Source organism: Mauremys mutica, chromosome 15, assembly GCF_020497125.1.
Source record: "Mauremys mutica isolate MM-2020 ecotype Southern chromosome 15, ASM2049712v1, whole genome shotgun sequence".
Taxonomy (NCBI): domain Eukaryota; kingdom Metazoa; phylum Chordata; order Testudines; family Geoemydidae; genus Mauremys; species Mauremys mutica.
This window is the reverse complement of record NC_059086.1, coordinates 693,394-715,057: the sequence shown is the minus strand read 5'-3', so window position 1 is coordinate 715,057 and position 21,664 is coordinate 693,394. Positions and strand designations below refer to the sequence as shown.

The window sequence follows — 21,664 nt, the reverse complement described above, 5'->3', positions numbered from 1 at the left end:
GGGGGGGTGCACCGGCCCCAGGAGGGAGGGGATCCCCGAGCCCCCCAATGCAGCGGGGGGGGTGCACCGGCCCCAGGAGGGAGGGGATCCCCGATCCCCCCAATGCAGCGGGGGGGGGTGCACCGGCCCCAGGAGGGAGGGGATCCCCGATCCCCCCAATGCAGCGGGGGGGTTGCACCGGCCCCAGGAGGGAGGGGATCCCCGACCCCCCCAATGCAGCGGGGGGGGGTGCACCGGCCCCAGGAGGGAGGGGATCCCCGAGCCCCCAAGGCAGCGGGGGGGGGTGCACCGGCCCCAGGAGGGAGGGGATCCCCGAGCCCCCAAGGCAGCGGGGGGGGGTGCACCGGCCCCAGGAGGGAGGGGATCCCCGAGCCCCCCAAGGCAGCGGGGAGGGCGGGGTGCACCGGGGCTCCGGCCGGGCTGGGGCGGCCCCCGGCGGCCGCTGCGGGAAGGACACGGGGCGGGACCGGGGGCGGGAGGCGGCGCTTCCCGGCGGCTGCGGCCTGCGAGGCCCGGGCGGGCCCGAGCGAGCGGTGAGAGCGGGGCGGGGGCACGTGGGGGCTCGGGGGGCGCAGAGCTAGTGGGGGGCATGGGGGGGTCTGTGGGGGGATATCAGGGGGTTCGGGGGCCCATGGGGGAATGGAGGGGGGGTCTGTGGGGGGCCCATGGGGGAATGGAGGGGGGGGTCTGTGGGCAGATAGCAGGGGGTTGGGGGGGCCCACGGGGGAATGGAGGAGGGTCTGTGGGGGGATAGCAGGGGGTTGGGGGGGCCCATGGGGGAATGGAGGGGGGGGTCTGTGGGGGGATAGCAGGGGGTTCGGGGGGCCCATGGGGGAATGGAGGGGGGGGTCTGTGGGGGGATAGCAGGGGGTTGGGGGGCCCATGGGGGAATGGAGGGGGGGTCTGTGGGCAGATAGCAGAGGGTTGGGGGGGCCCACGGGGGAATGGAGGAGGGTCTGTGGGGGGATAGCAGGGGGTTGGGGGGCCCATGGGGGAATGGAGGGGGGGTCTGTGGGGGGATAGCAGGGGGTTGGGGGTCCCATGGGGGAATGGAGGGGGGTCTGTGGGGGGATAGCAGGGGGTTGGGGGTCCCATGGGGGAATGGAGGAGGGTCTGTGGGGGGATAGCAGGGGGTTGGGGAGCCCATGGGGGAATGGAGGGGGGGTCTGTGGGGGATAGCAGGGGGTTGGGGGGCCCATGGGGGAATGGAGGGGGGTCTGTGGGGGGATAGCAGGGGGTTGGGGGGGCCCACGGGGGAATGGAGAGGGGGGGTCTGTGGGCAGATAGCAGGGGGTTGGGGGGGCCCACGGGGGAATGGAGGAGGGTCTGTGGGAGGATAGCAGGGGGTTCGGGGGGCCCCACAGGGGAATGGAGGAGGGTCTGTGGGGGGATAGCAGGGGGTTGGGGGGCCCATGGGGGAATGGAGGGGGGGGTCTGTGGGGGTATAGCAGGGGTTTGGGGGGCCCATGGGGGAATGGAGGAGGGGTCTGAGGGGGGATAGCAGGGGGTTGGGGGTCCCATGGGGGAATGGAGGAGGGTCTGTGGGGGGATAGCAGGGGGTTGGGGGGCCCATGGGGGAATGGAGGGGGGGTCTGTGGGGGGGTAGCAGGGGGTTGGGGGGCCCAGGGGGGCATGGAGGGGGGGTCTGTGGGGGGATAGCAGGGGGTTGGGGGGCCCATGGGGGAATGGAGGGGGGGGTCTGTGGGGGGATAGCAGGGGGTTGGGGGGCCCATGGGGGAATGGAGGGGGGTCTGTGGGTGGATAGCAGGGGGTTGGGGGGCCCATGCGGGAATGGAGAGGTGGGGTCTGTGGGAGGCTAGCAGGGGGTTGGGGGGGCCCACGGGGGAATGGAGAGGTGGGGTCTGTGGGAGGCTAGCAGGGGGTTGGGGGGGCCCACGGGGGAATGGAGGGGGGTCTGTGGGGGGATAGCAGGGGGCCCACGGGGGAATGGAGGGGGGTCTGTGGGGGGATAGCAGGGGGTTGGGGGGCCCATGCGGGAATGGAGAGGGGGGGTCTGTGGGCAGATAGCAGGGGGTTGGGGGGGCCCTCGGGGGAATGGAGGGGGGGTCTGTGGGGGGATAACAGGGGGTTGGGGGGCCCATGGGGGAATGGAGAGGGGGGGTCTGTGGGCAGATAGCAGGGGGTTGGGGGGGGTCACACGGGAGCACACAGAGGGGCCATGGGGGAATGGAGGAGGGTCTGTGGGGGGATAGCAGGGGGTTGGGGGGCCCATGGGGTAATGGAGGGGGGTCTGTGGGGGGATAGCAGGGGGTTGGGGGCCCCATAGGGGAATGGAGGGGGGTCTGTGGGGGGATAGCAGGGGGTTCTGGGGGGCCCAGGGGGGAATGGAGGAGGGGTCTGTGGGGGGATAGCAGGGGGTTGGGGGCCCCATAGGGGAAGGGAGGGGGGTCTGGGGGGGGATAGCAGGGGGTGGGGGGGCCCATGGGGGAATGGAGGGGGGGGTCTGTGGGGGGATATCAGGGGGTTGGGGGGCCCATGGGGGAATGGAGGAGGGTCTGTGGGGGGATAGCAGGGGGTTGGGGGGCCCATGGGGGAATGGAGGAGGGTCTGTGGGGGGATAGCAGGGGGTTCTGGGGGGCCCATGGGGGAATGGAGGGGGGTCTGTGGGGGGATAGCAGGGGGATGAGGGGCCCATGTGGGAAAGGGGCGCGGTCTTTGGGGGGCTAGCAGGGGGTTGAGGGGCCCATGGGGGAATGTGGGGGGGGTGTGTGGGGGGATAGCAGGGGGTTGGGGGGTCTGTGGGGGGATAGCAGGGGGTTGGGGGGCCCATGGGGGAATGGAGGAGGGGTCTGTGGGGGGATAGCAGGGGGTTGAGGGGCCCATGGGGGAATGGGGGGGGTCTGTGGGGGGATAGCAGGGGGTTGGGGGGTCTGTGGGGGGATAGCAGGGGGTTGGGGGGCCCATGGGGGAATGGAGGGGGGTCTGTGGGAGGCTAGCAGGGGGTTGGGGGGCCCATGGGGGAATGGAGGGGGGTCTGTGGGGGGATAGCAGGGGGTTGGGGGGCCCATGGGGGAATGGAGGGGGGTCTGTGGGAGGCTAGCAGGGGGTTGGGGGTCCCATAGGGAAATGGAGGGGGGGTCTGTGGGGGGATAGCAGGGGGTTGGGGGGCCCATGGGAGAATGGGGGGGGTCTGTGGGGGGATAGCAGGGGGTTGGGGGGCCCATGGGGGGAATGGAGGGGGGGTCTGTGGGGGGATAGCAGGGGTTTGGGGGGCCCATGGGGGAATGGAGGGGGGTCTGTGGGGGGATAGCAGGGGGTTGAGGGGCCCATGGGGGAATGGAGGAGGGGTCTGTGGGGGGATAGCAGGGGGTTGGGGGGTCTGTGGGAGGATAGCAGGGGGTTGGGGGGCCCATGGGGGGAATGGGGGGGGTCTGTGGGGGGATAGCAGGGGGTTGGGGGGCCCATGGGGGAATGGGGGGGGTCTGTGGGAGGCTAGCAGGGGGTTGGGGGTCCCATAGGGAAATGGAGGGGGGGGTCTGTGGGCAGATAGCAGGGGTTTGGGGGGGTCACACGGGAGCACAGAGGGCCCATGGGGGGATGCCGTGTTGCGGGGCTGGGAGAGGGACGGTGCCCTCTGGTGCCAGGGGATGGATCTAGCCCAGGGGGGTGTTTGGGTTTAACCCCCCCTGCCTGGCACACGGTTCCCGGCCAGGAGCTCGCGGCGTCGCCCAGCGGGCCTGGGGCTCACGCTCTTCCAGAACGAGTTCTCGTCCTTACACATCCCTTTCTGCCCCCCAGCCTGCTAGGCACTGGGGAGATCAGCCCTGCAGGTGGGCCAGGAGGGCTGAGCCCCGCCCCCAAGATTCGCTGTTTCCTGCCTGCAGTCCTCTCCGGATCCAGATTCCCACCCCTGGGGCGACCCAAGGGGGCAGAGATGCCTTCGTCGGAGAAGGAGCGCAGGGCCCAAAGGCGAAGCAGAGACCCCTCCCCGCCCCGGGGGCCGCAGGGCGGGCGCTGGGACTGGAGCTGCCCCGAGACGCGGCGCCGGCTGGAGGAGCTGTATTTCCGGGAGCAGGATTACATCCGGGCGGGCTCTGAGGACAGCCGCCAGTTCTGGGCCTTCTTTGAGCGGCTCCAGCGCTTCCAGACCCTGAAGGCTGAGGGGGAGCCGGCGCCGCGGGCTCCCCCGGCCCGGGCCGACTCCTCTGCCGCCCCTGGGCTGGCTGGCCTCCCGCAGGAGTACGACCCGCGCTACCGGATCAACCTGTCGGTGCTGAGCGGGGACGTGGAGGGGCTGGCGCGGGGCAGGAGCGGGGGTCCGCGGCGGGGCCCCGGGGTGCCGGCCGAGCGGCTCTCCCAGTTCCGGGCCGCCCTGCTGCATTACCTGGACTTCGCCCAGAAGCAGAGCTTTGCCAAGCTGGCCAAGCTGCAGCGGGAGCGGGCGGCCCTGCCCATTGCCCAGTACCGCGACCGGCTGCTGCGGGCCGTGGCCCAGAACCAGGTGGTGGTGGTAGCCGGCGACACGGGCTGTGGCAAGTCCACACAGGTGCCCCAGTACCTGCTGGCGGCAGGGTACAGTCACGTGGCCTGCACCCAGCCACGCCGCATCGCCTGCATCTCGCTGGCCAAGCGGGTGGGCTTTGAGAGCCTGCACCAGTATGGGGCTGAGGTGAGTGGGGCTGAGGCCGGGGGCGGCCCAGGACTCCGGCAGGGTGTGTGCCAGGCTGGGGGGATTAGTAGCCAGTTCTGGAGATCGGACTGGGAGGACGTGAGACCTGCTGTGCCCCCCTGCTCCTCCTGGCCAGGAGTCCCGGCTAACCCGGCGGGGGTCCCAGATGAACAGACCCCACGTGGCCGCTCGCAGTTCTCCCCTAGCCCTGCTGCCTGGGGGCAGCGGGTGAGATTGTATGCAGGGAATGGGGGCTGGGCCGTGCCTTGGGGGTACAAAGGCCCTGGGATCTAGGCTGTGCCCCCCCCGCCCCCATGGGGGTCTGGGCCGTGCCCTGGGAGCAGGCAGTGCCTGGGGGTCTGGGCCGAGTTCTCTCAGGGCAGCCCCATGCATTTCAGCACCAGCTGTCTGGGGTGAGCACCATGGTCCCTCTTTGCTGGCCCTCTGCCCCGGCTGGCGGGTGCTGGCCCCCCGCCCCCCGGCTGACTGCCTGCCTGCCCGCCCCTGCTCCTCCCCAGGTGGGATACCAGATCCGCTTCGAGAGCACCCGCTCCCCGGCCACCAAGATCCTCTTCCTGACGGAGGGGCTGCTGCTGCGGCAGGTGCAGCGCGAGCCGGCGCTGCCCGGGTACCAGGTGCTGATTGCCGACGAGGTGCACGAGCGGCACCTGCATAGCGACTTCCTGCTGGGCGTGCTGCGCCGCCTGCTGCCCGCCCGCCCCGACCTCAAGCTGGTGCTCATGTCGGCCACCATCAACATCCGCCTCTTCGCGGGGTACTTCGGGGGCGCACCCGTGGTGCAGGTGCCTGGGCGGCTCTTCCCCATCACGGTGAGAGCACAGGGGGTGGGCGTGGATGGGAACTGGGGAGCCCCTCGCTGTACCCCTACTGCATCCTTGGGGATCCCTCGCCCGGCGCTGAGACGCGGCCACCTCTGGGGTGGGGCACCGGGCTGGTGTGTACAGCAGTGGTCACCAACTGATCTGTCGCGCTTGACGGGTCGATCCTCGGGGATCTCCCTGTCGATCGGGGCTGCCGCTGACCAGCTCCCTGCCTGCCCCAGCCCCATGCTGCTCCTGGAAGCAGCCAGCGCAGCCCCGTGGGCAGGGGGGTCAGGGAGGTCTCCCTCCGCTTGCTGCTCCTGCCTGACAGGACCGGCCCCGCAGCTGCCATTGGCTGGGAGCGGGGAGCTGTGGCCAATGGGAGTTGTGGGGGCGGTGCTTACAAAGAAGGACAGCGTGCGGAGCCACGTGCTACCCCCTCCCAGGGGCCGCAGAGGCGCGTTGGCCCCTTCCGGGAGCGGCATGGGGCTCAGGCAGGCAGGGAACCTGTCTTAGTGGCAGCCATGCTGCGCTGCCCGGGAGCCGCTGGAGGTAAGTGCTGCCTGGCTGGAGGCTGCACCCCAACCCCCAGCTCTGAGCCCCTCCTGGAGCCAGCAGCCCATACCCCCTCCGGCTCCCCAAGCCCCAGCCCTGACCCCCCTCCCAGAGCCAGCACCCCCACCTCCTCCTGCACCCCAACACTCTGCCCCAGTCCGGAGCCCCCTCCTGCACCCAAACTCCCTCCCAGAGCTTGCAGCTCTCACCCCCTCCTGCACCCCTGCCCCAGGCTCAGCCCAGAGCCCCCCCCACACTGCAAACCCCTCGGCCCCAGCCCAGAGCCCGCACCCAGCCCCCTGCCCCAGCCCGATGAAAGTGAGTGAGGGTGGAGGAGAGCAAGTGATGGGGTGTGTGTGTGTGGGGGGGTGGGGGCTTGTGTGTGTGTGGAGTGAGTGGGGGGGGCTTTGGGGAAGGGGCGGGGTAGATCCTGGGTTGCCCTTAAATTCAAAATATGATCTTGGGCATAAAAAGGTTGGAGACCACTGGTGTACAGGGACCCCTCGCTTGGTGCTGAGATGCGGCCACCTCTGGGGTGGGGCACGGGGGCTGTGTGTACCGGGACCCCTCGCCCGGTGCTGAGATGCGGCTGTGTCTGTACACAGGTGAATTAGAACCCAGGAGTCCTGGCTTCTCAGCCCCCCTGGTTCTAACCCACTGGACCTCACTCCCCTCCTGTAGTGGGGGTAGAACCCAGGAGTCCTGGCTCCCGGTGCTGAGCCGGCTAAGCCACGCCCCTCTCCCTGCACCTGCAGCCTGCTGGGAAGATGGGGGCGCTGTCCCTGTGGGGCCGGCTGCCCAGCGTGGGGCTCTCTCTGCCCTTTGGCCACGGCATCTCTGCTTGCCCAGGTCGTCTACCAGCCCATCCCCCAGGAGGAGGCGGCAGCGAGTGGGAAGCCGGAGCGGCTGGATCCCCGGCCCTACCTGCGGGTGCTGCAGGCCATCGACCACAAATACCCGCCCGAGGAGCGGGGCGACCTGCTCGTCTTCCTGAGCGGGGTGGCGGAGATCGGCGCCGTGCTGGAGGCGGCCCAGGCCTATGCCACCCACACCCAGCGCTGGGTGGTGCTGCCCCTGCACAGCACCCTCTCCCTTGCGGAGCAGGACAAGGTGGGTCTGGCGGCGGGGCTGTGGGGAGAAGGGCAGGGGGCGGCTGGCCTCAGAGATGGGGCTAGGAGGGGAGCGTGGCAGAGGAGCTGGGGGGTGGCTGTGGGGCTAGGAAGGGGAGTGCGTTGGGTGGCTGGGGGAGCGGTGCCGTGGCAGAGGAGCTGGGGAGTGGCTGTGGGGGGGGCTGCACCAGCAGGGGTGGCTGTGACTCCCCATCTCTCCCCCCCCCCCAGGTGTTTGACATGCCCCCCCCTGGAGTCCGGAAATGCATCGTCTCCACTAACATCGCCGAGACCTCGGTCACCATCGATGGGGTGCGCTTTGTGATGGACTCCGGTGAGACCCCCTCGCTTCGGGGGTGGGGGGCCTGGGCCCGCACCAGCCGGTGGGTGGGGTGGGGGCTCCGCTCTCCGGGCTGGCCTGGGGCCCCCCTTTGGCCGGGGCTATGAGCACTGCAGGCCGGGGGCGGGTGGGTGCTGGGGGAGGCCGGTGGAGGTTGTCACCAGAGCGTCTGCCTGTCCTGCCCCCCAGGGAAGGTGAAGGAACTCAGCTATGACGCCCAGGCCAAGCTGCAGCGGCTGCAGGAGTTCTGGATCAGCCGGGCCAGCGCCGAGCAGCGGAAGGGGCGTGCGGGCCGGACGGGCCCTGGTGTCTGCTACCGGCTCTACGCTGAGTCTGACTACGACGCCTTCGCCCCCTACCCGGTGCCGGAGATCCAGCGCGTGGCGCTCGACGCCCTGGTGCTGCAGGTAGGCAGAGCCGGGGTGGGGCTCTCCCCCATCCCCAGGCAGGGCTGTCACCACTGGTGGGAGCTGTCCAGTGAAGGGGGGAACCCGGGTAGATGCTCTGCTCTGGGGGGAACTCGCCCCCCATCTCCCGCGTCACAGGAGCAAGCGCTGGGCCCAGCCCCGGCAGCCCCCAGCCTCTGGGACGCTTCCAGGGATTGCCCAGGGCCGTGAGGCACCTCTGCGTGAGGAAGGCTCGTCTGTCCCTGCCGGGGGTCAGCTCTGCAGCTACAGGCCACACGAGCCCTCCCCTCGGCTTGCGCAGGCTCCGCCGTCGTGCAGGGCAGCAGCAGACACCCTCCAATGTCCGAGCCCTCCAAGCGCCACCCTACGGCATCCAGCCCCTGTTCTGCCGCTCCCAAAGGAGCAGCCCGCCCCAGCTCCCCGTCACCCCTGAAGCCCCAGCTCCCCGTCACCCCCATCATCCCAGCTCCCCAGAGCCCCAGCTCCCCGTCACCCCCATCATCCCAGCTCCCCGTCACCCCCGTCATCCCAGCTCCCCGTCATCCCAGCTCCCCAGAGCCCCAGCTCGCCGTCACCCCCATCACCCCAGCTCCCCGTCACCCCAGCTCCCCGTCACCCCAGCTCCCTGTCACCCTCATCACCCCAGCTCCCTGTCACCCCCATCACCCCAGCTCGCCGTCACCCCAGCTCCCCGTCACCCCAGCTCGCCGTCACCCCCATCACCCCAGCTCCCCGTCATCCCAGCTCCCCAGAGCCCCAGCTCGCCGTCACCCCCATCATCCCAGCTCCCCGTCACCCCAGCTCGCCGTCACCCTCATCACCCCAGCTCGCTGTCACCCCAGCTCGCCGTCACCCCAGCCCGCCATCACCCCCATCACCCCTGCTCGCCGTCACCCCAGCTCCCTGTCACCCTCATCACCCCAGCTCCCCGTCACCCCAGCTCCCCGTCACCCCCATCACCCCAGCTCCCCGTCACCCCAGCTCCCCGTCACCCCCATCACCCCAGCTCGCCGTCACCCCAGCTCGCCGTCACCGTCGTCACCCCAGCTCCCCGTCACCCCCCTCACCCCAGCTCGCCGTCAGCCCAGCTCCCCGTCACCCCCTTCATCCCAGCTCCCCGTCATCCCAGCTCCCCAGAGCCCCAGCTCGCCGTCACCCCCATCACCCCAGCTCGCCGTCACCCCAGCTCGCCGTCACCCCAGCTCCCTGTCACCCCCGTCACCCCAGCTCCCCGTCACCCCCGTCACCCCAGCTCGCCGTCACCCCAGCTCCCCGTCACCCCCATCACCCCAGCTCCCCGTCACCCCCAGAGCCCCATCTCCCCGTCACCCCCGTCACCCCAGCTCCCCATCACCCCAGCTCCCCGTCATCCCAGCTCCCCAGAGCCCCAGCTCGCCGTCACCCTCATCACCCCAGCTCGCTGTCACCCCAGCTCGCCGTCACCCCCATCACCCCAGCTCGCCGTCACCCCAGCTCCCTGTCACCCTCATCACCCCAGCTCCCCGTCACCCCAGCTCCCCGTCACCCCCATCACCCCAGCTCGCCGTCACCCCAGCTCGCCGTCACCGTCGTCACCCCAGCTCCCCGTCACCCCCATCACCCCAGCTCGCCGTCACCCCAGCTCGCCGTCACCCCCCTCACCCCAGCTCCCCGTCACCCCCAGAGCCCCAGCTCGCCGTCACCCCAGCTCGCCGTCACCCCCGTCATCCCAGCTCCCCGTCATCCCAGCTCCCCAGAGCCCCAGCTCCCCGTCACCCCAGCTCGCCGTCACCCCCGCTCCCCCTCACCCCCGTCACCCCAGCTCCCCGTCACCCCCAGACCCCCCGCTCGCCGTCACCCCCCGAGCCCCAGCTCGCTGTCACCCCAGCTCGCCGTCACCCCCATCACCCCAGCTCCCTGTCACCCCAGCTCGCCGTCACCCCCATCACCCCATCTCCCCGTCACCCCCAGAGCCCCATCTCGCCGTCACCCCCATCACCCCAGCTCCCCGTCACCCCCAGAGCCCCAGCTCGCCGTCACCCCAGCTCCCCGTCACCCCCAGAGCCCCTTCTCGCCGTCACCCCCGTATCCCCAGCTCCCTGTCACCCCAGCTCGCCGTCACCCCCATCACCCCAGCTCCCTGTCACCCCAGCTCGCCGTCACCCCCAGAGCCCCATCTCCCCGTCACCCCCAGAGCCCCATCTCCCCGTCACCCCCATCACCTCAGCTCCCTGTCACCCCCATCACCCCAGCTCACCGTCACCCCAGCTCCCTGTCACCCCCCATCACCCCAGCTCGCCATCACCCCCGGAGGACAGCTCCGCTTAGCATGCAGCCGGCGGATCCGTTCAGCATGAGCTGAATGAACAGCTGGGCTGTCTCTCCCAGTATGGACCAAGCAGAACGGCTGTGATCCTCGGGTCATACAATGTGCCAGCCGATGAAGGATCCCAGGTGTCTCTCTGTACCCCAGTTACGCCCCCAAAGTCCAAGCAGGGTCCCCCTGCGGTTTGTGGGTTTTCGTGCAGCACCTGCAGTCTATCGATCCGTCGTGCGCTCAGAGTAAGGGGGTGTCTTTGTGACCAGGGTGAGGTGAGCGTCTCTTCTCCTGCCTAGCAGAGCACCTGGGTCACCGTCGGGCCTGCTTGTCTCACACACCTTCCGAACACACTTTTCAGGGCAGATTCGCAGCCCCTCGCACGAGACCCGCGCGTCCGTTCTGCAGCGGTGACGCCGTCCAGGCAAAGGGCTAATCTTCCACTTCTCCACCCCCCAGATGAAGAGCATGGGGCTGGGCGACCCCCGGACCTTCCCCTTCCTGGAGCCACCCCCCCAGTCCAGCCTGGAGACGGCCGTGCGCTACTTGAGGGAGCAGGGGGCGCTGGACGGGGCCGAGAGCCTGACGCCCATCGGGAGCCTGCTGGCCCAGCTGCCCGTGGACGTGGTGATCGGTGAGGTGCCGTGGGCGCCTGGGGAGGCCCTGGCTGGGGACGGGAGGAGATTGGGGGGGCGCCAGGGGCATGGAGAGGGACTTGAACCCTTGGGATGGGGGTGGGAGGTGGTTCGCTGCCCCCCCCCCCGCATGACGCTCTCCTCCCCCCGTCCCCCTGCAGGGAAGATGCTGGTTCTGGGCGCGCTCTTCGGGCTGGCCGGGCCGGTGCTCACTGTGGCGGCAGCGCTGAGCGTGCAGTCCCCGTTCCTGCGCCCCACGCGCACCAACCCTGACTGTGCCACGGCCCGCCGGCCCCTCGAGAGCCCCCACGGCGACCCGCTGACGCTGCTCAACACCTTCAACGAGTGGGTGCAGGTGGGACTGGCTGGCCTCAGCTCTGGGGGGCAGACCCCTTGGGTGGGGTGTGTTGGGGGTGATTACATCCTGTGGGGGAGCTGTGGGGGTCTGGGGGAGGAGATCCCCCATGGGGGAGATGGAGGTGCGGGTGCGGGGGGGAGATCCCCCATGGCGGGAGCTGCGGGGGAGGTGTCTGGGGGAGGAGATCCTCTATGGGGGAGATGGATGTGCGGGTGCGGGGGGGAGATCCCCCATGGCAGGAGCTGCGGGGGGGGTGTCTGGGGGAGGAGATCCCCCATGGGGAGATGGATGTGGGGGGGGGAGATCCCCCATGGCAGCAACAGCAGGGGGGGGAGTCTGGGGGAGGAGAAACCCCGTGGGGAGATGGATGTGGGGGGGGGAGATCCCCCATGGTGGGAGCTGCGGGGGGGTCTGGGGGAGGAGATCCCACATGGGGAGATGGATGTGGGGGGGGGGAGATCCCCCATGGCGGGAGCTGCGGGGGGGTCGGGGGGAGGAGATCCCCCATGGGGGAGATGGATGTGCGGGTGCGGGGGGGAGATCCCCCATGGTGGGAGCTGCGGGGGAGGTGTCTGGGGGAGGAGATCCTCTATGGGGGAGATGGATGTGCAGGTGCGGGGGGGAGATCCCCCATGGCAGGAGCTGCGGGGGGGGTGTCTGGGGGAGGAGATCCCCATGGGGAGATGGATGTGTGGGTGGGGGGGGAGATCTCCCATGGCAGGAGCTGCGGGGGGGTGTCTGGGGGAGGAGATCCCCCATGGGGAGATGGATGTGTGGGTGGGGGGGGAGATCTCCCATGGCAGGAGCTGCGGGGGGGGTCTGGGGGAGGAGATCCCCCATGGGGAGATGGATGTGGGGGGGGGAGATCCCCCATGGCGGGAGCTGTGGGGGGGTCTGGGGGAGGAGATCCCCCATGGGGAGATGGATGTGGGGGGGGGAGATCCCCCATGGCGCGAGCTGCGGGCGGAGGTCTGGGGGAGGAGATCCCCCATGGGGAGATGGATGTGTGTGTGGGGGGGGAGATCCCCCATGGCAGGAGCTGCGGGGGGGTCTGGGGGAGGAGATCCCCCATGGGGGAGATGGATGTGGGGGGGGGAGATCCCCCATGGCGGGAGCTGCGGGGGGGTGTCTGGGGGAGGAGATCCCCCATGGGGGAGATGGATGTGCGGGTGCGGGGGGGAGATCCCCCATGGCGGGAGCTGCGGGGGAGGTGTCTGGGGGAGGAGATCCCCCATGGGGGAGATGGATGTGTGTGTGGAGGGGGGAGATCCCCCATGGCGGGAGCTGCGAGGAGGGGTGTCTGGGGGAGGAGATCCCCCTTGGGGGAGATGGATGTGCGGGTGGGGGGGAGATCCCCCATGGCGGGAGCTGCGGGGGGGTGTCTGGGGGAGGAGATCCCCATGGCGAGGGTTGTGGGGTTCAGTAGGATGGCCCCCCACCCCACCCCTCCCCTAATAACCTGAGGCTTCGGTGTGGCCGGCAGGTGAAGTCGGAGCGGGCTGGCGGCTCCCGGAAGTGGTGCCGGCGCCGGGCGCTGGAGGAGCACCGGCTCTACGAGGCGGCCAACCTGCGGCGCCAGTTCCAGGTGGGTGCGCGGCAGGCGAGGGGGCTGGGTGTCCCCTCAGAACCCAGCCCCTTCCCCCCCTAACCTCCCGCCCCCCACCCCCAGGAGCTGCTCCGGGACCACGGTCTGCTGGAGGCCGTGCAGGGGCCGCGGGACAGCTACGCCCGGCAGAGCCGGCACCGGGAGCGCCGGGAGCTGCACCGGCTGCGGCGGCGGCACGAGGAGACAGAGGGGCGGAAGCGCAAGGTGCTGAAGCTGCAGGGAGGGGAGGCCGGCTCCTCCAGCGACGAGGGCGAAGGTGCCGGTGGCGCCGGGCCGCCTGGCGTCGATATCCAGGTGTGTGGGAGGGGGCCCCCCCGTCCCACCCCTCGCTGGGGCCAGAGCCAGCGCCAAGAGCTTTCTCTGTGTCTCCCACTGGCTGCTGCCATGCCCTCCCCCCCACCAGCAGGAGGGATCCAGGAAGGAGCCTGGGAGGGGAGTGGGGTCCAGCGGGTTAGAGCAGGGGGGTGGGGCTGGGAGCCAGGACTCCTGGGTTCTGACCCTGCTCTGGGAGGGGAGTGGGGGGCTAGTGGTTAGAGCAGGGGGGTGGGGCTGGGAGCCAGGACTCGTGGGTTCTCTCCCTGCTCTGGGAGGGGAGTGGGGGGCTCGTGGTTAGAGCAGGGGCGTGGGGCTGGGAGCCAGGACTCCTGGGTTCTGACCCTGCTCTGGGAGGGGAGTGGGGGGCTAGTGGTTAGAGCAGGGGGGTGGGGCTGGGAGCCAGGACTCGTGGGTTCTCTCCCTGCTCTGGGAGGGGAGTGGGGGCCTGGGGGTTAGAGCAGGGGCGTGGGGCTGGGAGCCAGGACTCCTGGGTTCTCTCCCTGCTCTGGGAGGGGAGTGGAGTCCAGCGGGTTAGAGCAGGGGGGTGGGGCTGGGAGCCAGGACTCCTGGGTTCTGACCCTGCTCTGGGAGGGGAGTGGGGGGCAACTGGTTAGAGCAGGGGCGTGGGGCTGGGAGCCAGGACTCCTGGGTTCTGACCCTGCTCTGGGAGGGGAGTGGGGGGCTAGTGGTTAGAGCAGGGGGGTGGGGCTGGGAGCCAGGACTCGTGGGTTCTCTCCCTGCTCTGGGAGGGGAGTGGGGTCCAGCGGGTTAGAGCAGGGGCGTGGGGCTGGGAGCCAGGACTCCTGGGTTCTCTCCCTGCTCTGGGAGGGGAGTGGGGTCCAGCGGGTTAGAGCAGGGGCGTGGGGCTGGGAGCCAGGACTCCTGGGTTCTGACCCTGCTCTGGGAGGGGAGTGGGGGGCTAGTGGTTAGAGCAGGGGGGTGGGGCTGGGAGCCAGGACTCCTGGGTTCTGACCCTGCTCTGGGAGGGGAGTGGGGGGCTAGTGGTTAGAGCAGGGGGGTGGGGCTGGGAGCCAAGACTCCTGGGTTCTGACCCTGCTCTGGGAGGGGAGTGGGGGGCTAGTGGTTAGAGCAGGGGGGTGGGGCTGGGAGCCAGGACTCCTGGGTTCTCTCCCCAGCTCTGGGAGGGGAGTGGGGGCCAGTGGTTAGAGCAGGGGGCTGGGAGCCAGGACTCCTGGGTTCAGTTCCTGGCCCTGTCTCTGTGACACTGGTCCTCGTCCCCTCCCCTCTCTGGCTGTAAGCTGGGGCCATGCCCCTGAGGGGCTGTGGGCACCGAGCCTGGCCGCTGGAGGGGGTCAGGATCCTGTGGCTGCGGCAGTGCCGGCCCCTCCCTGCTGGGAGCTCGGGAGCGTGGGCCCGCAGGGCTTGCCGGGATGGGGGCAGGGCAGGGCTCTGCCTGCAGCGGCCCAGGCGGGGCAGTGGTGTCCCTTGCAGTAGGGTGCTCCCAGGTGCTGCTGGGGGGGCCCTGAGCTCCTCTCAGCGCTGCACCCGTCGCCCCTTCCCTCGGCAGGACGTCAGGTTCAAGCTACGGCACAACGTGGACGAGCTCCAGGCTGCGGCCGGCACGGCCCTGTCCTCCCACCAGCTCGCCCTGCTCAAGCTGGTGCTGTGCCGGGGTCTCTACCCCCAGCTGGCCGTGCCCGACCAGTACAACAGCTGCCGCAAGGACTCTGACCAGGTGCGCTGAGCCCGCTCCGGCTCCTGGGGCCCGTCTCAGCTCTGGGAGCGGAGTGGGGGGGTCTGGGGAGTAGAGCGTGGGGCTGGGAGCCAGGACTCCTGGGTTCTATCCCGGTTCTGGGGGGGGGAGTGGGGGCTAGTGGTTAGAGCAGGGGGTGGGAGCCAGGACTCCTGGGTTCTCTCCCAGCTCTGGGAGGGAAGGGAGGACTAGTGGTTAGAGCAGGGGGGCTGGGAGCCAGGACTCCTGGGTTCTATCCTGGCTCTGGGAGGGGAGTGGGGGCTAGTGGTTAGAGTGGGGGGGTGGGCTGGGAGCCAGGACTCTGGGTTCTATCCGGGCTCTGGGAGGGGAGTGGGGGCTAGTGGTTAGAGCAGGTGGGGCTGGGAGCCAGGACTCCTGGGTTCTCTCCTGGCTCTGGGAGAGGAGTGGGATCTAGTGGTTAGAGCAGGGGGGCTGGGAGCCAGGACTCCTGGGTTCTCTCCTGGATCTGGGAGAGGGTGGGGGCTGGTGGGTTAGAGCAGGGGGGGCTGGGAGCCAGGACTCCTGGGTTCTCTCCTGGCTCTGGGAGAGGAGTGGGGGCTAGTGGTTAGAGCGGGGGTGGGGCTGGGAGCCAGGACTCCTGGGTTCTCTCCTGGCTCTGGGAGGGGGTGGGGGCTGGTGGTTTAGAGCAGGGGGGGCTGGGAGACAGAACTCCTGGGTTCTATCCCTGGCTGTGGGAGGGGAGTGGGATCTAGTGGTTAGAGCAGGAGGGGCTGGGAGCCAGGACTCCTGGGTTCTCTCCTGGCTCTGGGAGAGGAGTGGGATCTAGTGGTTAGAGCAGGTGGGGCTGGGAGCCAGGACTCCTGGGTTCTCTCCTGGCTCTGGGAGAGGAGTGGGATCTAGTGGTTAGAGCAGGTGGGGCTGGGAGCCAGGACTCCTGGGTTCTCTCCTGGCTCTGGGAGTGGGCGGTGTCTTTGCTAGAGATTTGGGAGTCTGTGAAGGAGGAAGCCCCAGAGAGCCGTGCCCCAGGCTGGGGTCTCCAGCACCCGTTGCAGTCGCCCAGCATGGTCGCTGGCCCCAGCCCTGACGCCTCATCTGGCCTCCTTGTAGATTTTTCACACCAAGAACAAGCAGGGGATTGTCCTGCACCCGACCTGCGTCTTTGCCGGCAGCCCGGAGCTGCTGCAGGCCACAGAGGAGAAAGCAGAGCCCGGGAGGAGCCGAGGTAGGGAGAGGGACGGGGGGCGGCCCGGCCCCAGCCCCTTGGCAGAGCTCCGAGTCCGGCCAGACCCAGCAAGGGCCCTTCTCCCCCCGGCAGAACGACGGGGTCCCAGAGAGACGCAGGGACTAGCCTGGGGTCATGCAGGGTTTCGGGGGGGAGCCGGGGCCCCTGGAGCCCAGCCCAGCTCCCGAGCCTGCTGGCCCCGCTCAGAGCAGTGGGGCTGTGGGCCCTGCCCCCCCTTCCCCCTCCCGTGGTCACCCCAGCCCCTGCGCAGGGCTGAGCTGAGACCCCTCTTGTGGATTTGCAGGTTCCCAGGACGGGTTGAGCAGCCGGCACCAGCTCCTGGCCTTCGTCTCGCTGCTGGAGACCAACAAGCCCTACCTGGTGAACTGCCTGCGGGCACCGGCTCTGCAGGTGGGTGCCTGGGCCTGGCCCCTGCCTGGCCCCCCTGCCTGGCCCCCCTGCCTGGCTCCCCTGCCCCCTGGCACCCTACCTGGTGAACTGCCTGCGGGCACCGGCCCTGCAGGTGGGTGCCTGGCCCCCCACCCCCACTGGGTATCTGACCATTGCTCTGTCCCCTGCCCCCCCCCATCGGGTATCTGACCATTGCTCTCTGCCCCAGGCTCTCCTGCTGTTCTCCCGCGCCCTGGACACCAGTGCTGACTGCACGCGGCTGGTGGCTGACTCCTGGCTGGAGCTGCACGTGCCGGACAGCACGGCCGCCCTGCGTCTGCTCTCCGCAGCCCTGCAGCTCCGCGCCGCCTGGGAGGGGCTCCTGAACCGGCAGCTGGAGGGGCGGCGCGGGGAGCCAGGGCGCGGGCCGGACCCTCGGGAGGTGGCGACGCTGAGGCAGGGGCTGCTGGACTTCCTGCAGCACGAGGTATCTGCAGCTTCCCCAGGCGATTCCCTGGAACTGCTCCCCACAAACCCAGTCAGGAGCCTCCTCTCCCTCGGAGCAGCCTGTCTGCAGGGCAAGAAGCTCCCACGGCTTCACCTCCTGGGTCTCTCCTTGGAGCATTCAGCCTCCTCTGCCCCTCCGTGCGCTTCCCCCAGCGAGTCGCCCAGGCGGGGTCCTGGGGGGGCCACAGGGTCCTGCCCCCCCACTGCGCAGTCAGACGTGACTCTCAGCCAGCCGGGGACACAGAGGTTTATTCGATGACAGGAACAGGGTCTAACACAGAGCTTGTAGGTACCGCGAACCGGACCCCTCGGCCGGGTCCATTCTGGGGGGCAGCAAGCCAGACCCCCCCGTCTGCCCTCACTTCCCGTCCCCAGCCAGCTCCAGACTGACACCCCCCCAGCCCCTCCTCTCTGCTGAGTTCCTTTCCCGGGCCAGGAGGTCACCGGATCTCTTTGTTCACCTTTAGCTATCCCCTTGCAGGGGGGGAGGGCCCCGGCCATTAGTTGCCAGGATACAGAGTGTTGGCCATTTATGCGCCCTGGAGACTTAAGAAAAGCATAGGGGAAACTGAGGCACCCACACAGCATTCAGAAGAGACATTAAGAACAGTCCCACTTTGTCACATGCAGGTAGTGGGGTGCCCCTGGGCAGCTGCCCCCAGTGCTGGTGGGGTGGGGTGCAGGTGGTGGGGTGCCCCCGGGAATGCAGCTCCCCCCGGTGCTGGTGGGGTGGGGGTGCAGGTGGTGGGGTGCCCCCGGGAATGCAGCTCCCCCCGGTGCTGGTGGGGTGGGGTGCAGGTGGTGGGGTGCCCCCGGGAATGCAGCTCCCCCCAGTGCTGGTGGGGTGGGCGGGTTGCACAGGGCGTTGCACAGACTGTGTGCCCGGGAATGCAGCTCCCTCCGGTGCTGGTGGGGTGGGGTGCAGGTGGTGGGGTGCCCCCGGGAATGCAGCTCCCCCCGGTGCTGGTGGGGTGGGGTGCAGGTGGTGGGGTGCCCCCGGGAATGCACCTCCCCCCAGTGCTGGTGGGGTGGGCAGGTTGCACAGGGCGTTGCACAGACCGTGTGCCCGGGAGTGCAGCTCCCTCCGGGCAGGGAGGAGCAGCCGGGTGGGTAGCGGGGTGACGCCCTCGTCCCCCGGGGCTAACCCCCCGGCGCCCCCTGCAGGTGCAGTACAGCCTGCGCCGGCTGACGGCGCTGGAGAAGCAGAACCTCTACGTGGGGCCCCAGACGGTGGCGGCTGCGCCCGGGCTCCCGGGGCTGTTCCAGGGGGTGGAGATGACGCCGGATGAGGAGAAAGGCGGCTACAGGGTGACCGAGTTCCTGACCTACAACTGCCTCGCGGTGAGTGCCGGGAGCCCGGGGCTCCCCCCTGCATGGGGACTAGCGGCCTCCAAGGCGGGGCTCCCTATCCCCCCCCCAGCTCCTCCGGCCCAGATCGGGGGGCCCCGAGGCAGCGGCTGTGGGTCCCTCTCCTTCCCTCCCTGCCCCTCCCCATCCTGAACTGGGGCCGCATCCCCAGGCGGAGGTTCTGGGTCCCACCCTGCTCCCTGGATCGGGGCCGGCAGCCCCAGGTGGAGGTTCTGGGTCCCACCCTGCTCCCTGGATCGGGGCCGGCATCCCCAGGCGGAGGTTCTGGGTCCCGCCCTGCTCCCTGGATCGGGGCTGGCACCCCCAGGCGGAGGTTCTGGGTCCCACCCTGCTCCCTGGATCGGGGCCGGCAGCCCCAGGCGGAGGCTCCGTGTCCCGCCCTGCTCCCTGGATCGGGACCGGCAGCCCCAGGCGGAGGTTCTGGGTCCCGCCCTGCTCCCTGGATCGGGGCCGGCAGCCCCAGGCGGAGGTTCTGGGTCCCACCCTGCTCCCTGGATCGGGACCGGCAGCCCCAGGCGGAGGTTCTGGGTCCCGCCCTGCTCCCTGGATCGGGGCCGGCAGCCCCAGGCGGAGGCTCCGTGTCCCACCCTGCTCCCTGGATTGGGACCGGCAGCCCCAGGCGGAGGTTCTGGGTCCCACCCTGCTCCCTGGATCGGGGCCGGCAGCCCCAGGCGGAGGCTCCGTGTCCCACCCTGCTCCCTGGATCGGGGCCGGCAGCCCCAGGCGGAGGCTCCGTGTCCCGCCCTGCTCCCTGGATCGGGGCCGGCAGCCCCAGGTGGAGGTTCTGGGTCCCGCCCTGCTCCCTGGATCGGGGCCGGCAGCCCCAGGCGGAGGTTCTGGGTCCCACCCTGCTCCCTGGATCGGGGCCGGCAGCCCCAGGCGGAGGTTCTGGGTCCCACCCTGCTCCCTGGATCGGGGCCGGCAGCCCCAGGCGAAGGCTCCGTGTCCCACCCTGCTCCCTGGATCGGGGCCGGCAGCCCCAGGCGGAGGTTCTGGGTCCCGCCCTGCTCCCTGGATCGGGGCCGGCAGCCCCAGGCGGAGGCTCCGTGTCCCACCCTGCTCCCTGGATCGGGGCTGGCAGCCCCAGGCGGAGGCTCCGTGTCCCACCCTGCTCCCTGGATCGGGGCCGGCAGCCCCAGGCGGAGGCTCCGTGTCCCACCCTGCTCCCTGGATCGGGGCTGGCAGCCCCAGGCGGAGGCTCCGTGTCCCACCCTGCTCCCTGGATCAGGGCCGGCAGCCCCAGGCGGAGGCTCCGTGTCCCACCCTGCTCCCTGGATCGGGGCCGGCAGCCCCAGGCGGAGGCTCCGTGTCCCACCCTGCTCCCTGGATCGGGGCCGGCAGCCCCAGGCGGAGGCTCCGTGTCCCACCCTGCTCCCCTCCGACCTTGTCCCCTGCAGAGCGACGCCGACCTGTACAGCGACTGCCTGCGGAGCTTCTGGACCTGCCCGCACTGCGCCCTCTACCTGCCCGTCACCCCCCTGGAGCGCATGGCGCACGAGAGCGGCTGCCGGCCCCAGCCCCAGCCCCAGGAGGGTGAGTCTCTGCTGCCCCCCGGGGCCGCGCTGGGCTGGGACACGGTCACCGTGCAGGCATGGGGGGGCTCAGCCCAGCCGGTCTCTGCCCCAGGCGCTGCAGTCGCTGGGGGCCGCCTGCCACGTTGCTCCACGGGGACGGTGCGTCCCAGCCAAGTCACCCCTGGGGGGTCCCCGCTGCCAGGTCGGCTGCTCGGCCCGGCCGGTGACGCCGTTTCCTCTGCTCTTGCAGCCCCCCTGGAAGAGGCCGCTGAGAGTTCAGCCAAAGCCACTGCTCTGCAGAGACCGTATCACTGCGATGCCTGCGAGCGGGACTTCATGTTCACGTCCACAGAGATCCTGCGGCACAGAAAGCAACACCAGTGACGGCCAAAGCTGTGTGTGGGCCTAGCCCTGACGGGAGCCTAGTGGTCAGAGCAGGGAGCCAGGACTCCTGGGTTCTCTCCCTGGCTCTGGGAGGGGAGTGGGCTCAGCGGGAGGCTGGAGGCCAGGACTCCTGGGTTCTCTCCCTGGCTCTGGGAGGGGAGTGGGCTCAGCGGGAGGCTGGAGGCCAGGACTCCTGGGTTCTCTCCCTGGCTCTGGGAGGGGAGTGGGCTCAGCGGGAGGCTGGAGGCCAGGACTCCTGGGTTCTCTCCCCGGCTCTGGGAGGGGAGTGGGCTCAGCGGGAGGCTGGAGGCCAGGACTCCTGGGTTCTCTCCCCGGCTCTGGGAGGGCACGTGGTCCTGCCCCTACAAAGCATGGCAGCCCATCCTGGCTGCGCTGGCCGGACTCGCGGTGCGGGGTCGGGTGGGAGCTGAGTCCTGCAGCGTCGCTCCCTCGCTGACTCCCAGGTTAGTTCGTTACGAGTCAGGTTGGTGGGTTCGTTATGGGCAGGCAGAGACCCCCTGCCCGTGGGTCTGTCAGGGTGTTGCTTCGGTGTCGGTTGGACTGGGTCTGTCCAGTGGGACCAGAGGCCCTGCCCCCCCTGGCGGGGACACGTGTCAGGTGTTTGCACATGTGTGAATAAATGTCCCTTGGCTGAGGAGCGCAGCCCCCGAGGTGCGTCGGAATGGGGGGCCCGGGCTGTTCAGGGGGGTCTCTGATACGCAGCAGGTCGGAGGGGGTGGCACAATAGCCGCTTCTGGCCCCAGCATCTCTGGGTCTGACAGCCCCAGACAGGGAAACTCACCAGTGCTAACAGCCGCTTTGCCCTCTGCGGCGGGGGCTGGGGGCTGGGTCCCTCGCGTGGGCGTGGGGCAGCCCATATCTGAGCCCTGCAGCCCCCGGGACACCCCCATTCTGTGCCTGGTCTCTGCAGCAGCATCGGAATAGAGCCACGCAGGGGAAGCCTGCGTCTGTCCCGGCCGGGAGCAGGAGCGGCAGTGAGCGAGGGCCTGGGCGGGCGCTGGAGCCGGGTGGTGCGACGGGGTGCGTGGCACAGATGGGCGCAGCAGGAAGTCAGCAAGGCTTAGCCGGAGCCTGGGGGTTGGGGGCGAGGAGAGTCCGAGATGGTGCCCAGGTTACAGGCTGAGCGATGAGCGTGAAGGCGTGTGCACGCGGGTATCTCCGTGGGATAGGCATGTTCACGTGGGCGGTGTGCACACCCTGTCCACCTGAGATTGGCGTGTGGACGTACCGGGAGATGGAGGCGCAGCCCAGCCGGTCGCTTCTCTGCCTGCCCAGCCGGAGCTGCTGCCTGGACTTTGCGTGGCCACGGGGTGGCAGCCTCGCTCTGTGTTTGCAGGATTTTCTGGCGTGTTCCCGGCTCCTGCTCTGAGCTGTCCACGCAGGGTGGAGAGACAGGGACCTCCTGTGTTTGTCAGGATCCTCATTAGGGGGCGGCCCAGACCCCAACTGAGATCAGGGCCCTGTTGTGCCAGGCGCAGCCCAGACCCCAACCGGGATCAGGACCCCATCGG

The 21,664-nt window shown here is 70.1% G+C and overlaps 1 protein-coding gene across 4 annotated transcripts; it reads left to right on the top strand.

Annotated features, from left to right (window-relative positions):
- Window positions 1-482: 482 nt before the first annotated feature.
- DHX34 (DExH-box helicase 34) lies at window positions 483-20,287 on the top strand. 4 transcript variants are annotated; one of them, XM_044989328.1, is made up of 17 exons: window positions 483-533; window positions 3,760-4,630; window positions 5,149-5,460; window positions 6,856-7,116; window positions 7,347-7,449; window positions 7,645-7,862; window positions 10,618-10,792; window positions 10,955-11,148; window positions 12,635-12,736; window positions 12,821-13,051; window positions 14,601-14,768; window positions 15,855-15,969; window positions 16,274-16,380; window positions 16,589-16,846; window positions 18,031-18,207; window positions 19,632-19,767; window positions 19,999-20,287. In XM_044989328.1, exons 2-17 carry the CDS (start codon window positions 3,896-3,898, stop codon window positions 20,130-20,132), a joined length of 3,426 nt encoding a protein of 1,141 aa, XP_044845263.1. In that variant the 5' UTR covers window positions 483-533; window positions 3,760-3,895; the 3' UTR covers window positions 20,133-20,287. The 4 variants fall into 4 exon arrangements, 3 of the variants coding, with proteins under 3 accessions (XP_044845263.1, XP_044845262.1, XP_044845264.1); XM_044989327.1 differs by lacking the exon at window positions 483-533 and having other exon boundaries at window positions 3,535-4,630; XM_044989329.1 differs by lacking the exons at window positions 483-533; window positions 18,031-18,207; window positions 19,632-19,767; window positions 19,999-20,287 and having other exon boundaries at window positions 3,535-4,630; window positions 16,274-16,492; window positions 16,589-16,765.
- The last annotated feature ends 1,377 nt before the right edge of the window (window positions 20,288-21,664 follow it).